The 16,304-nt window shown below is 39.3% G+C and overlaps 1 protein-coding gene across 5 annotated transcripts in view; it reads right to left on the bottom strand.

Annotated features, from left to right (window-relative positions):
- The window catches only part of LOC111654066 (rho GTPase-activating protein 42), a 58,251-nt gene extending 44,276 nt beyond the window's left edge, over positions 1–13,975 (bottom strand). For all 5 annotated transcript variants that reach the window (XM_023404926.2, XM_023404927.2, XM_023404928.2 and 2 more), the window contains exon 1: positions 13,728–13,975. In XM_023404926.2, the coding sequence (XP_023260694.1) occupies positions 13,728–13,881 (154 nt within the window). In that variant the 5' untranslated portion in view covers positions 13,882–13,975. The remainder of the gene's footprint in view (positions 1–13,727) is intronic.
- Positions 13,976–16,304: the final 2,329 nt, after the last annotated feature.

Raw genomic sequence — 16,304 nt, 5'->3', positions numbered from 1 at the left:
GTGGCAACATTTTTCAAAAGTTTATGTGGAGTATCAAAAAGCTTAAACTCCTTAATTAGGCAACATCAAGGCAAAACTGCTGAACCGCTCAACAGCTGATTTAACGGGGCTTCAGACATTTTTTTATCCTCTCTGAAATAACAGCCTGTATCAGCTGGACCAAACTCCATCACTCTGTATTTTGAGGCAATAAAATGTTTCTAATTATTGAATACAGTTGTATAATGGCATGGATTCAGAGTTATGCTGTACAAGCTTGTTACTCCTGTATAAGACAAAAATACAGGCTACTCAACACTTCTCAAATCTGGATCGTATCTTTAATACGACTCATCAGCGCATGAAAACATAGACCTATTGTTTAAAAGATACAGAGTACACATCTCCTGCGTGCTAGTAACCAGGCTCGAGTCAGAGAAACGAGAAAATCAAACACGTTGGGGGGAGAACCAATTAAGCTGCATTTTTAAGGCGAGGGGCAAAGTAACTGCAGCGCTGACCTGGGTACAGCTGACCGAGCGCACAAATCACTTGTAGTTTTATTTAATAATTTATTATGCAACTGATTTCAATTTGCTTCATACCTCAGTTACATAAAGGTTAGTGTGTGGGTCTGCTGTGAGGATATTCCTGCTGAGTTGAAGCTAACCTATGTTTACAAGTACTTTAAAGAGTGGGATGAGGCCTCAGCGCGTAATGGAGGCTTTTAACATTTCATAATTCAGCTGAATTAGGCAAAACAAGATAGAGATTCTAAAATACTCTGACATTTTAGTTGTCAGCCCACACTGTTTGAAATGTACACATTTTTTCTCATATCCATTATTGACAATGGCTTACTAATTGCTCCTCTCCCTTCTTCTTGCATCAGCAGCCACGTCTTTACTTCAAACAACTGTGAATTTAAAAAGAGTCTTGCCACGAAAGTAAGAAAATCCACAGTAATACAGTATATACTGGAGACAGCCAAACTCCTGTTCATTTAACAGAAGACTCATTATTTATTTATTTTTAAGGATTTGTAGGGTTTGTTTTGCAGCTTGTAACTGTAATATAGTGTACCAATAGATACACATGCTTTTCATAGTGCATGTGTTTAATATCCTGGTATTACACATTTATGCCCAAGCTCTTTATGAAAGACCTCAAACATAACCCTACTTACAAAAGCTAACACAGAATAAAAAGTATAAAGTGTGACATAAATAAAAGCAGAGTGTTATTGATATGCAACCAAACATAAGATTATTAATGAATAAAAGGCAAAAAGCAATCTATGATTTCAATTATTACTTTTGGATTTCTAATGTTTGCCATTACTTGTCTGTTTGAGATAATCTCTGACAGTTCATAATGGATATTGGGCTGGAATCTATACAGCTCCAAGTCTAACAACAGTAGTTTATCTAACAGGCTTCACAAAGTACAAAACAACCTTAAAAGCCCACAAAAATCAATGCTCTCATCTCCACAGGAACATAAATTGCCTCGAAAAGGTGATGAAAAAGAAAGATAGAATGATTTCATATTTGTCAGTGAGTATCTTTTTATATATCTAACAGCCACCATTGTTGTATTGCATTTTTAGTGCGTTTTAGTTATCGGAGGAACGGAATAAAAAGACTTATACTCAATGAGACCACAGATTGAAAGGCTTCTACAGACATCTACACTATCTTGACTGAGTATGTCTGACCAGTTGTAAATGTTTCTGAGGCTGCCCTGGGTGCCACTGAGTGGACCTGTTCCAGAAGATGTATTGTGCAAGTGATGAGCTCGTATCATTCCTGCTTTGACTCTAAAGCTGCTGATTTGAGATCAATACCTCGCTGCAGTTGTCTGGATATGCTCGCAGGACCATCAATAATGGATGATCTTTTAGCTCTGACATTCAGACAGGCCCCAGCCTCACAAAAACATGTTTCTGTCCACTGAGTGCACCGTTTTCTTACAGCCACCCAAAAACCAGGGGAAACATTGGTGCTCAAACGTTTTCACATCAAGGACCCCTAAACTGACACAAATTAGATCATGGACCCCCATCTGACAAGATTTTTGCTTTCAGATGTTTTATTACAGGAAGTGTTTGAAGCCATGACCAAAATAGTCACATGTGCTGTCATTGTGTTACTTATGGATGGAACTGTAGTTAAAATAAATGGGACCCACAGGAACCCCACGTAACAACTGACCTTAAAAAACTAAAACAAAATCAACACGATCACACGATCTTTGCTTTCTTTGCAATAATTCTGAAGTGACAGCATCCGATATAATGTCTGGCTACCATAGCAACTGAAATGTGTCCACCATAGCTCATATCTAAAACTATTATATAACTAAGCCAATGCAACAGACAGTTTGGCACCTTTTGTTGAATGAACAACATAATATATTGTAGAAAAACATATTCATATTTTTAAAAGTAAGGTATCAAAAGAGTGTAACTTTGCTGCTGGCCCCAAGGTTCAGGTACAGACTCAGCACTATAACAAAAACTGAGGTCTAACTGCAAGAAATACAGAGTATATCATATCTTCAAAGGTGCCTTGATGTGCTCACCTTAGAAAAATCTGCTGAAAGCATAATGGTATAAAACATATTTCTGATTACAACTTTCCTTCAAAGATCTCAATTTCAGTCATTTTACCTTTCACAGCCACAGGGCAGGCAAATGTGTAAAACACTTGCATGGTATGGATGTAAGTTATTTGCTTGCTAACTTGATAATGATTATTTGAGCATTTACCATTAGCATTTCACAGCTCTCATTAGTCTTTAACAGCATTTTGGTTCTCTATTCCAAACTAACCTGCAAAGATACTACACTAACCACAGGCTTCGTTCCTCTATAACAGAGCGGTCAAGCTCACAGTTCATTCTCTGCAGCTGAAGCCTGCACATGCAACTAGGCAATTTGCCAGCTCTATATTACATTTATTATGATCTGTTTTTATTGGTGGCTGATCTCATGGATTGCTTTATGCCAGAATATTTATTTATATTTTCTTAAATATCAATGTGATGAATCACAAGGAAATGTACCTCCTGCACCTGTACATTTTGATAACAATATACATTTGGGAATGTAATAAAGTACCTTTAGAATATATGCAATAATGTTATGTTTGCTACAGAAGATTTAGATGTTAACTTACTTAGGAATTACTAGGAAAAATACTAGGAATATGGTTGCCTACATGATGAGGCTCACTACTAACATTCTCCTGAAGCTATACCTCAATGTGAACGTATGCATGAATGAATATTTCCATATTTTAATTAGGGCAAAGCTCAAGAAAGACCTGCAACAATAAGTCTGTTTTTATAGTTTATTTTCTATTTATATGCATTATTTACTACATTTGGGAATCGACATAAATGATTTTGGCCCATTAGCGTGTAAAGCAGAAAATATTGCTCAACCAGTTACAAAGAACCCGCCTCACTTAAAATGCTCACAAAGCCGAGCAGCAAAGATAAATGGAAACAGAATCAGGATTAAGGAAGATAAATGAACAGCTTACATTTTTTAACCTTAGGTAAGCAGTAAAGTCATGATCGGTGAAACACAATCCAGGTTGTACATTTGAAAGTTTAAGTGGAGACACTGCAGACGGAGACCCTCTGCTTACAGTGTGTTTATCAGTTTAAATGCCGATGCATACTGTTGGCCCTCTGCAAGCAAATATTTACATCTACTGATAAAATATAAGTTATTATAATTTTTGTTGATCAGCTTTTTAATTTAGTAATGGTGATGTGTAGCTTCCAAAGGGGAAATTTTAATACATAAAAACTTAATTTAGCTTAATGTAGCCTATACGAAATGACCAAGCAAGTCTACAAATAAGTGTAACAAAACAAATCTGACCAACAAACTACAAACATAGTGTCCTATATGTAGTGACATTTGCTATGATTAGGGGTTCTACACTTTTCATATATATGGTGCTCTGTGCAGACTTGCAGTGTCATTGCCAGCCATTTTACAATGGTTAGAGTAAATAACACCTCACAGGTAATACTGATGCAACACAGAGACATACAGCTGCAGGTCAGATAGGCTCCCATTCAAGAAGAAAGGAAGGAAATAAGCAATAAAAGGCAGAAAGAGGCCCCTTTTGTTGGGTGTATTGGAAGTACAGTAGATACTTCACGGTCCTCCAGGTATTTCATCTTACTCCTCTCCTCTGACAGAACCACTGCAATCCGCTATGTGTGGTGAAAAGGAGCTGTCCCGTTCAGGGGAGTAATATAAGGAACAAAGCATAACTTTGATAAGGTCTGAATTTGAAGAATCTCTTATTTACTACATGAAGTGTAACAATGAAATAAGCAAATAAAGAGCTATTGCAGCACGAGAGAAAGAATTAAGAAAAGAAACAAGCTTTTTTTGAAAATTTGTCTCATTAATACACTATTTATACCACCACCTTAAAATAGTGGCTTCTAATTTTATTACTCCCAACAAACATTTTATCTTCCCCAGCAGGCAACTTTCCTAACACAGTATTTGACCTGCAGTAATGATTCTTCACACAGCGGGCATGCACAAAGGGGTAATAGAAAGCACAAAAGTTATGGTGTACCATCCTCCTGTGCAGGTTTTAATCAAAGAGCAGAGCTCTGACCACCCAGCCAAGACATGCCTGGGTGGAGCAGCTTCTGCAGCTAGTGCCTAGTGTGTGAGATGTGAAAGAGGACTATGACTGTCAGTCACCACACAGCAGAGCCCCCTGGGTACACCCTTTATCTCGTCTCCAGGGCAACCACATACTACAAAATTCCATCTGCCGACAACCCTGACAAAACACAGACAACACTGCAGGGAAGTCTGCAGTTCTCTTGCAAAAAGCTTAAGGACAGTATATGCTTACTTTAGTAGCTATTAGCACATGAATTATAATTTGCATATTTCGCAGTTTTGAAAATATGACTTCCTCAAACAATTCACATGTAGCTCTGACGTTCTATGTGACATTTGTGTAACATATTTGTATGTATCTGTGTCACACAGAAACACATATTTCATTCAGGCAAAATGTTGTATAAAGATATATAGATATCTTTTAATCAATATTTCATATTACATATAAAAATGAAATAGTGCTGAAGAATAACCAGTGTACCCAGTATCACAGAACCACAACCATCTAATACACACAAGCATAAAGTACGTTTTTTTTCCAAGCGCAACAACAAATATTAGAACATCAATGTCTCAGAAATAAACTACACATACAACAACATACTACTACGTAGATAATTACACATGCAAAGGTGAGTTATACTAAGTTGAACCCCAATTAGCAGAATCTCTCTCTTAATTGCTTCACGTTTCAATGTAATGTGACAAAATGCCTCCAAGGATACCACGGCGATTGAACCTTTAATTGCAAAGTCACTCGTCAATTGAACTGCTAAACTACTAAACTAATGTAATATGAATAGTCTCAAAAATCACACTGCCAACAAGAGACAAACTGTATTGACAACGAGCAGGCATGAAGCATAAAGTGTGAAAAATTTGTTTTGTTACATTAGTAAAGTAATAAGAGATCAACAGACTGCAGTGGTGGAAGCAGATATGGGGGGGGGGGGTATCGCAGTTCCATCATCCTTTGTCGCAATTATCTTGGTTTTCGAATCGTCGCACCTCTAACCTTTCAAGAGAGAAACCTATAGCTGAAGGCTAAAAGAGGATATAAAACAAGTATTTTAAAAATGTCTTGTCGACTCCCACGTGTTGAGGCATGCCAGAATATCAGTGTACTGCAGTTCCAGCACCCTGTGTTATGTGGTTGACGTATGCATCACAATGTTAATTACAGAGCAGCATCCTTGTTGTGCTTTCACTCCTCTGAATAGTCTCTGGGGTTCTAATCAAGTGCTAAATCAAAAATTAGTGCAGAAAAGATTTGAAAACCTGAAGTCCCAGGCATGAATGTGTCATCTTCATCTTTTGCTAAATAGCTTCACGTTAACACGTCGCTTCAAATGACTCCGAACGCACTCAAGGAATTTTTTGTGTTTTTTTAACTTTACTGTACATGTTTGTCTTTTGCTGAGGCAAACAAACAGAAACAAAAGGCATCCTAGAACAATGCACTCCTTTTGTAGCGACAGCAGCACACTGTCTGCCTGTACATCAACATTGTAGTGAGAAACACCATAGCTACTTTATCTTGTCAGCGAGACACTGCTGATTTCAGATGAGAAGGTCTTCAAAGGGGAACACTCCTATGCACCCAGCTTAACTAGAGACAGGGAGATCTCTTTGATGCAACAGTAGGGTGCATTGTGCCACTTTGATTCCATTTGGAGGGATTGTAGCGGGGGAGCGGCCCTTCAGGTAAGGCCTCTTCCACTTGCTTACTATTACGTTCGGCTGTCAGCTGCCCAGCAGGGGGGGGGGAGTGTAGCAGAGTGAGGAGAGCCAGCTAGACGGGGTCTCGCACTCCCGAAGCATACCGAACATTTCCCACCACCAGCCGTTGCCTGAAACAAAGGCTTATCTAATAACTCCACACTCGATGCTGTAGTAGCAGGCAGTAACTTTAGGTGGTAGTTGGTCAACCTGCAAAGTGCAAACTAATTCTTAAGCGACGGGGGGGGGGGGTCATAACATGGCTGAATAAAACATGAACGAGAGAGACTACAGCATCTACATTCATCTCTGGGGTGCGGTGATATAGCCTGTATACGGTATACTTTACAATTAAAAGTCCTGTTGGTGATGCTTTGTGGCGTTATTAAACAGTTTTCACATCACTTTCTATTTCCACGGTTTGGGGTGGTGTAAGGACGGTCAAACTAAACATAATTCAAGTTGTTTTACAGCAATCTGCTGTGTGCATGTTGATTACCGGTTAGTTAATTAAATCAACTCATCTAATAATCTCATTAATACCCAACAATTCCTGCTGAATACACATCTGCATTGTTTTTCCACTATCTAAATTACTAAAGACAATTGAAGAGATGGAGGATACTGATACTCTTTGATACGAGGCTGATGCAATGCTACAACCTATTCTTTGGCTCTAAGGAGAAAGATCAGAGTTATTAGCCCTGCAATTCAGCTGGAATGGAAAAAGCCAGCCAAGCCAGCCTCCACCATTTATCACCAAGTCTAGAGCCTTTAGACTGAGTTGAGAGATTTTCCTTCAGAGGACACAAAGACAACACATCTGACACAAGTTCTGACAGAGAAGAACTTGCCTCTGAAAGAAAAAGCACTCTGAAAAATAAACCATAATTTCACATTGGTAGTAAAAGTTGGCAGTGGATCTTTCACAAATAACATTTTTACAAAGGATCTATTTTGTGAGAGGACTTCTTGCTCTTATGAAGAGAAGTACAATTAGCCAAGGAAACGCTTCCAAGTTTGACAATTTAAAAAAAACAAAAAAACAAGAGGTGTACAAAACTAATTTAAACCCCCCATTGACCAAACACTTTCTGATGAAACTTGGCAACCGATAAGGCCAGGCACTGGAGACTTTTTCATGTGCCATCCAAAGTCTGAGTTTAGCATGTGCGTAGGCTAAGTCGACACACAAACGCACCATATTGTACCATACAATCTATCTTTTTTTTTTAACATTTATACTGTTTCCAAGCCAAATCTGCATGAGCTGTTTCTAACAGGTCACCTACACACAGTATGTGCACCGAAGCTAACGCACCTATAGACAATGTGACTGCACTGCATTTGGAAGACACAGCACTTAGCCGATCTGTCTTTGCTCTCATCACAATGTGACTTTTAGTAACCTGGACTACCGTTTCATCTATAGAAATTCACACAGACTGATGGAACAATAAACACGTCCGGCTGAAGAGAGCGAGGGAATTTTCGACGTTGTGGAGGAGAAACACAATGCGTCGCCTCATCCTTTTTCAGTCTAAAGAAGCAACAAACGTACCAGAATGCGATGCCATGCGACTGTGAGCATGAGAATGGTTTGCTCGGTGTGACAATCACTTTGACTGACAGGGCAACAACAGAGCACTTCAGAACAGACCTCAATCTGGAGTCTAACACATTTCCCTGCACAGTCTGAGGGGAAGCAGCTTTTAGGAATACAACGTGTAATCCTTTTATCAAAATCTGTCCACAAAAACAGCCGAGTCCCTTGCAGTGCTGCATGAGCTGTGCTTACCGCTTCGTTCAGCTTTATTGCTAAACAAGTCACATAATGTACTGCTGTATTTCATTTCCATTACATGAGTTCAAATTTATCAAAGTAGTCAAAGCAGCAGCAATACATTATAAATGGTATAATCCTGCAACACACAGCCTGCTTTACAGTCACAGTACAACACACACACACACACACACACACACACACACACACACAGGAAACACATACACACACACCCTCACACTGAAGCAGAATGATGTCAGGCCAAATGCTATCTGAGGGAGGATGGGGGATGGTTATACAAGCATGTTTACAGGACATTTCCTGTGACTGAGCCTTGGGAGCATCATCTGTCCTCAGACAAACAAACACTGAGAGTTCCCAAAGCTGAAAGCTATTGTGAAATCACTTTTAACAACAAGTCTACACGTCATGTCCTCATTTAATAAAATAACGCTAATTACAGCTATATTAGCTTGAATAAATACCTCAGAATTATGCAGGCACTGTTGGAGCAAGTAAAGATGCTGTTTACAGACTTGCTAAATACTGTAGTTTTTAGACTAACAACCACCATGCATGTCAACCATTCATTACTGCATGTATCCCGGGGAGGAAGCATTGCTCTGTAGCTGGTGAACAGGCGTGGGTATGGGGTGGTGGCAGAGAGACACAGTCAGCTACATAATAATGGGTTGTCTTCTGCTTTAGACTGTGTTAATCTGGCTGCATTTATTAAAGCTTATTATGAAGATTAAATACTTACTTGGATTTATACAAAGCAACATTCTTTTCAAAAGGGTTTTCAATAATAACTTTGCAGAGAAATAACTTTAAAATGGAAAAATACACCTAAAATTTGACAACTTTTTCAGAAAATTAAACAGCAGGTATCTGCAGAAAGGTCAGTGATGCATAATTTCTTAAAATACGTGCCCTACCTTCTCCCATTATGAGCAAGGAACAAGCAGTTGGCTTGTTACTTGTAAATTTGTACAAATTGTATGTGAAGGACACAAGCCATCGCCCAAAGGCTGCCCGAGTCTGAGCAGATCTCTGAGGATTCCTGTGCTGCACAGGGACCACCTATGGACCTTTAGTGCAGTGTTTTACCATGTTTTCCACGCACATTTATCAATGTCATTGCCAATTATCAATCGTCAATGTCAAATTGCGATCCGTATCGTTTGTACAAAAATGTAATATACTACACAATAATAGCTTGTGGTTCCCTGGAGCCACTTGAAACAGTTTTTAACAATGCTCGATTTTTTTTTTTTTTTGCCAGTGACTCAGTTTAAACCGGTCTATAGAAAATATAGATGGAGCATCTGTGTCATCACCTGTAGCCTTGTAGCTTGTTGTTTGAATCAAATGACCCGATGCATAGCGGCTCCTCTCAGCACAGAAGCTGACACACATACCGCCTGTACGCTACAGGCTCGCTGTAAAACGACATAAGCCAAGGAAACAAGCAGTTGGCGAAAAAGGTCAAACGCGTAGTGAGCCGAGTCAAACAGTCTCAAATGTTTTTATCAGCAGCGAGTCAGTCAATTCACCGCTAAAAGGCTAATGAGTATTGGAGTTGCAGTACTTGACAGGTGGGGAGAGAAAGAGGGCTGTAAATGGGATGCCCACGTTAACAACAACTCATGATGAGGATGTGATAAACAGAAATAATGACGGAGGATTGGAGGAAAATGATTTTTTTCCATTTTTTTCGATGTATAGAAAATCTCATGCGCTCAAACTGCCATTTATTTTTCTAACCTTTTCAGTTTCATCCATCTGGAGTTAACTGCTAGCACGAAGCAGGTGTATTTTATCCTTTTACATCATTTTCACAGATGCCTGCCAGCCAATTATAAAGTAGTATTTTCTGTAGCAGTGGTAATAACGTAAGCAATCAAAGGCAATTATTTATGAACCTAAACCCCAAATATTATCATACAGTAGTACGTTTTCTTGCTGTAGTGTTGTTTTTCTTCCTGCTAGTTTTTTTTTTTAATGCTTGATGCATCTCAGAGGTCTAAGATAAATTTGATAAACCACAAATTGAAAGAAGTGAGTAGGCTATTAAGTACAGGCGCCCAACTTATTATAAAATATAAAATTGGACCTTTTTATTTTGTGGAAGCTTTGTATCTACCAAGCAATAGTATGTGTCTTCACGCAAGTTTGACAAATATGCTTCTATGTGTTTTTGCTGAGAGTCAGATGAGAAGATTGATCTCACTTGTGTGTACAGTAAAAATAAACCTATAGCGAGCAGCTTATTTTCTTTTTAGCATCTATAGTGTCAAATTCCGCCAATCAGAACCTCTAAAGCTCCTTAATTAACTGCTGCTTGGTCTCAAGAAGAAATGATATATTGGTTGGTTTTTAAGTAAAAATAAAAATCCGACTTCACTAAGTGACACTTCGGCCATCCTGTGTTTTCCACTTTGTAGACAAACTTTCATTTAAAATGATTATTTGCCTCGTATCTGTGGTTTCTCCCACCCTACTCACCAAAGGGTAATTAGTACCTTTAGTAAATTCAATTACAGCAGTCAAGCGGGGGGATTAATAAGAGTCAGCAGTTGTTATTTACACCAGGTGTGAACAGTGAGCACCAGGCACACAGACAGTAAGGCGAAGCTCTTACTCGCACCTGGAACAAATTATCCATGCCAACAAAAAACATTTGGGAATGTTTCGACCACGCTCCTCATCATGAGCGTTAACATACACGCTGTAATGGAGATACAAGCATGAGAACCTCGTCTACAGAGACTTCAGTGTTTTATATCCCATAACCATATAGTTTGCATATAGAGGTGGGCGGCAAAAATAATAATAAACAATGAAATGACATAGCTTTTCTTTTTTCACAAAGCCAATAATGTGCCTTTCTTTACTACTTCATCATTTCAGCAACAACCTGGAATCGGCGCAGTAAAATTGACTACATGGTTAATCCTATAAAGAAGTAAGAAATAAACAAAGCACTGTTTCGAATCACACATAATTGTCTTTAAACATGTGATTGACTTCCCATTCACATCCCATGTACATGTACCACACACACACACACACACACACACGCACGCGCGCACACACACACAGTACGAATACAGTTACGAATGCTAGAAACTGCTAAGTACAGTTTCAGTAATGTGAAGATCCATTTTACAGGTAATGTATTAACATGAAAGTCAACCTTGGCTAACCAGGCCTCTTTCACACAGACAGCACATGCGAGGACATAAATTATGGTATATTACTCAATGTTGAAACATGAGATGATTACTATTAAAAAAAAAAAAAAAAAAAAAAAGGTCCATTGAAGGTCTTCCAGTAATGTCACCTCTGATGGCAGGTCATAAAGGGTCATAAACCTCTGTGGCGTCCTAAGTTAAAGACCATCAATTATTTACTTCCGTCTCTTCACTTCCTGCACTCTCACTCCGCCCCTGACTGAAACTGGGATTTCCAGTTAAAAGACCGACCCGCTCATCACGACAATGAAAAGACAAATACAACCCAAAATTTCTCTCCAAACGGCTCTATGGTTTGTCGAGTTTGGCCCCACTTTCTGGGGTTATGTACTGTAATAGTTTACACATTAAGGTTCATCACCAGTTGATTAACATTCCTCTATTCTAATTTAATCTTGAACCTGGTGGGACATGAAGTTTTTTCTGCATCAATAACCCACTCAAAAGCAATCAAAGTCTCAATTCACTCGCCACTGTCTCATATGCATAATGAAACCTGGAGTGTTAAGGTCTTATTTGGTATTAAACTGTTTGCATAGACCTTTGACATTGTGCTACTGAGTTTCCCCGCTGCCATGAATAAACCATTCAGCAGGGTATTCCTCTCCACCTGTGGTGCCCTGCCCACTGACAAAACAGCTTTCCTGCAAAGAAAAAAGGTATGAAATAGGTTTGGCCTTCAGCTGCTCTGACAAATAGTATAATCATTTAAATACCAGTGTAAGACACGATGATTCAAATGCTATGTGCTGCTCACTGTTTTTTTTGTTTAACCCGTAGTATAGAAACATGAAACTGAAACAGTGTGACAATAATCCAGCATCTCACTATGACAGAGTATAAGGTTTTGAAAGTCACTTTGATTAACCAGAGTAGCTCTAACTTAGGAAGATGCACCATAGAAGCAAATGAGGAAATCAAGCAAAACGCAAAAAGTTCCCTCATGTTTCTGACACTCATCTTCCCATCACGATCAAACCCTTACATGCCAGACTGGATACTGAAGACATTTCGTGAAACATTAGAGGCTCATCACTGTCCCCTCTTTAAAATGACTGACTGGTTAATGGAGAGTTGATACTGAAGAAGATCATTTGTGTTAACAACACACTTTGTGGTTTTTTATAATACCTTTGTGCTGGGCTTGTGCTTCATTACAGCTCAGCTCAGCGCTCACTACACAACAGATGCATAGAACTCAAGTGGGTATAGGCCTATATCATGGTTTAAACCTATGTGATATGGTATACTGTGCACAAGCCCCGGACATTTCAGGCACATTTAGACATTTAGACTTTGACACAGTCACATACACATAGAGACAAATAATGTGAAACCTAATAAAATATACATTTGACACAATGCGTTTTAGCTGCAGTGACTTACAGCGACCGTCTTCACCGCAAGAGCAGCAAAAGGCAAAAACACGTACTGTGCAGGAACAGGGATAAAAAAAAAAGAGTGAACACATTAATAGAATTATACTTTCTTTCAGTAAAGGTTGGCAGAATCGTGCTAGGTTGAACTATGAAAAAGTTATTATTATTCTGTTTAATGGTGTTTCTGCACTTCACAGATACACTTCTGATGTTAACAGCCCAAACTCTCATCCCCACAGAGATACAGCAGAACAGGAAGTCCACTTTAATCAGCATGCTGGAATTTGAGAGGACAATGACCCACAACAAAGTCCTGGCATCCTCATCCAGACAGACAAACAACCCTGGCTCTTGCAGCCATTAAAGACTGTCTATAATTTCTCCACTTCTGACAGGTGACTTAAAAGCCCTTGCGAGTGAAAGCATCTTTTATTAATAGCGTTAAGTTAAAGCAAATTCCGACCTTCACTAATGACTTCCATATGTCTTGCTGTGGCCTTATGATCAGGTATTAGAGCAGAGTAAAGCCATTCATATCACAGTAACTGTTGTGACTCCGGTATTTACTCTCGGCTCTTTTGGACAAGCCTGTGCACGCAGTGGAGCCGGGGAGGCGGACAAAGAGGCAAACTAATGTCCTGAAATGACAACAACCTCCGAATAATGAAGTGCGCTTGGTTTTTCTTTTTTGTTTTGTTTTTTGTGTAGATTTCAAGCTTTTTATCTGAGATACAAGAAAAACATGTTTCCCAGTGGGAGACCACAGGCTTATTCAGAAAAGAGACGGGACCATTCACACACTATCACAGTAGACTTAAATAAGCTGTGATGAATGCATCCTCTCATTACAAGCCGCCCGTGGGTTTCAGGTAGATTCAATTATGAAAAGATGATTTCTGCAGCCGTGGGAGTGAGAGAGGCCGTGTTGGGCTACTTACTCTTGAGCGCAGTGATGAGCATGTTCCCATCCTTGATGAGGTCTTTGATGAATTTATTCGTCCGCTCCAGCTCTATTTCATGGCATTTGAGACGCTCTCTGAAGTCCGGACTGTCCAGGAAAGAGTCACTGAACTCCAAAGTGGGGAGCCCCATTGTAGCTCAACGACAAAGTTGCCTTTCAATCTGTGTAACTCGGCATGTAGAAGCTTTTACTTTTCATCACGTAGTCCCGATTTACTTCACCCCCCCCCCCAAAAAAAAAAAGTTTTCCTGCTCCGCTTAGTTCCTCACTTCCGCTTCGATTTTCTCCGCTTTTTTTTTTTTTTCGCCCCATCATAAAAAACAGTGGTCGTGTGACTCCTGCTGGTTAGTTTCGGATAGTTTATAACAGTTTCTGGAGACCGGGACTCGGTACATGTGTTACTCATTCAGGGACTACACTTCATAGTCTACATCACGCTGCCTCGTTCAAATGTTGCATTTCACTTAAAACGTCGGAAAAATCCCAAGAACTACATTTTCCCCACATTAGTAATGAATGCATTTCAATAACAGCAGACCAAGACAATAAAACATATGCATAATTATTATTATTATTATAATCTCTACAGATTTCCCCGTTGGTTACACATTATTATGGTTTGATAAGTATAAGCTGACTTTGACCTCCACCCCTTTACACTCTTCATGGATTTTAACCACAAATCACTGAGAGAAAGATAAATCCATAACTGGATTAAATTGAATTTGAGTTCAGTTTTTGTGCAAATACAAAAAAAGGACAGATCCATGAGATAAAAACATAATCAGATAGTCATTTTTTGACAAAATAGTAGCCAGGACGCCCAAAGCACTAGTTGCTTCCGTCTCAGGTCAGATTTGAATCAGGACATTCTTCAGTCATCAATATGCTTTTTGTTCACGCATGCATTTATCTGATGAAGCCTTTTAGAAATACTTTAGACCTGCCAAACAGACTATTCTTGGCAGAAAATTTGGTGACAAATTGAGTCTGAGTGAGTGAATGGATGAGTTTGCGCTTCACATCCAAAATCTACAGAGCAAACTGCTGAATATCGTAGTATTTTAAAGTTTGCTCCCATCAAACACTGTTGCTACATTATACTTTTTAATTTGATTTTATCTTATTATTATTATTCCGAGCAGTGACTGTGCCCCATCTTAGGTTTTTGGTTAAATTATGCCAGGGGGCTTAAAAATGTGAATTGTATACTGTGCAGACATTATGGGTGACAATGCATCATACTGGAATTAGTGAGGGTTTGAGGAGAGGGATCTGAATTAATACCTTGGTAAATGGAAGTAATTAAACTAGAGTCTAATTGGAGTCTGAGGAATTTGTCACATTCTCTTCATGCAACAGGGAAGGATAGTGATAATGATGTCACACTCCAAATGAGTATTTTGGTAGGCATGAGGCAGAGGCTCTGTCACCAGTGGCACTAAGTCGTTTGGATGACTCTTTCTACTTACGCTGCTTTACAGCATCAGGGGGCCGGAAAGAGGCTTTATCTTTGAGCAAAGTGTAAAAACCATCTCTGTGGAGAGGCGGATGTTGCAGTATTGGCCAGAACCAACACAGACAAATGAAAATGCATTAATATTTTAATGCTTCACTATCAAGAGCAGACCATAAGCTCCGTGAGTGGGGATAGGCTTTGGCTCAGTGCCATTTGGAAGGGAGACTTGTATCCTTCTTCCCTGATAACTAACTAGTAACCTTTTCCTAATAAGATGGCTGATTTGACTGTAGGTAGCGGTGAGATAAATCATCCCAGACAGATAACCTTCCTGGGCAGCGTCATGGGGCTGCAGCCGAGTTGTTAGTGTGTGTTAACATCAAATTCCAGCAATGGCCACTAGGCCTGTGGTCAAACTGCATTTTCACTAAATTACTTTTTTTTTTTTTTTTTACCACTTACTGTGCTTATGAACTATATGGAAGTGATGCCAGGATGCTTCATCTGATCAGGTAAAAAAAATAATAATTTAAGCAGCATGCCAGGAGTATTTTGTCAGAACTTTGACAAGCATGTCTGGCTTCGCCCTAGGGGAGCCCAGTTACATTATGAATCTGCCAAAGAAAGGGGGCTGAAAAGGTTGTTTCCCATGTGTCCTGTAATTGAAGGAGACAGGTGTACAACTTCAAAATTGTGATTTCCAACTTATATAATATTACATAAATAGGATGGGGACCCTGTCTCATATCCCAGGAATTAATCTACAGTCACGCCGCCCTAACACTGTGTAAGACACTCTCACTGAAAATCATACAACAGCGGGTATACCAACATCTTCCCACATCCGCAGTCTTGTTCTCACTGCATTAAACAGGGTCTGTCTGGCCTTTCCTGATGGAGAATCATCAGCTCAAATGGGTTGGATTCCACAAGAGATATCAATAATCCATGCAGAATAAGCATCAATTAGCTCCTGCTTCAACCTGCAGGACCCCAATTATATTATGAATCTGCTAAAGCAAGGGGCTGAAAAGGTTGTTTCCCATGTGTCCTATAATTAAAGGAGACAGGTCTTTAGCTTCACATTTTTGATTT

Source organism: Seriola lalandi, unplaced genomic scaffold (assembly GCF_002814215.2).
Source record: "Seriola lalandi dorsalis isolate HSWRI2012SDOR001 ecotype SW California unplaced genomic scaffold, Sedor1 jcf7180002054257, whole genome shotgun sequence".
NCBI lineage: Eukaryota > Metazoa > Chordata > Actinopteri > Carangiformes > Carangidae > Seriola > Seriola lalandi.
The sequence above is the reverse complement of the archived record's forward strand: the minus strand, read 5'-3'. Positions and strand labels throughout refer to the sequence as shown.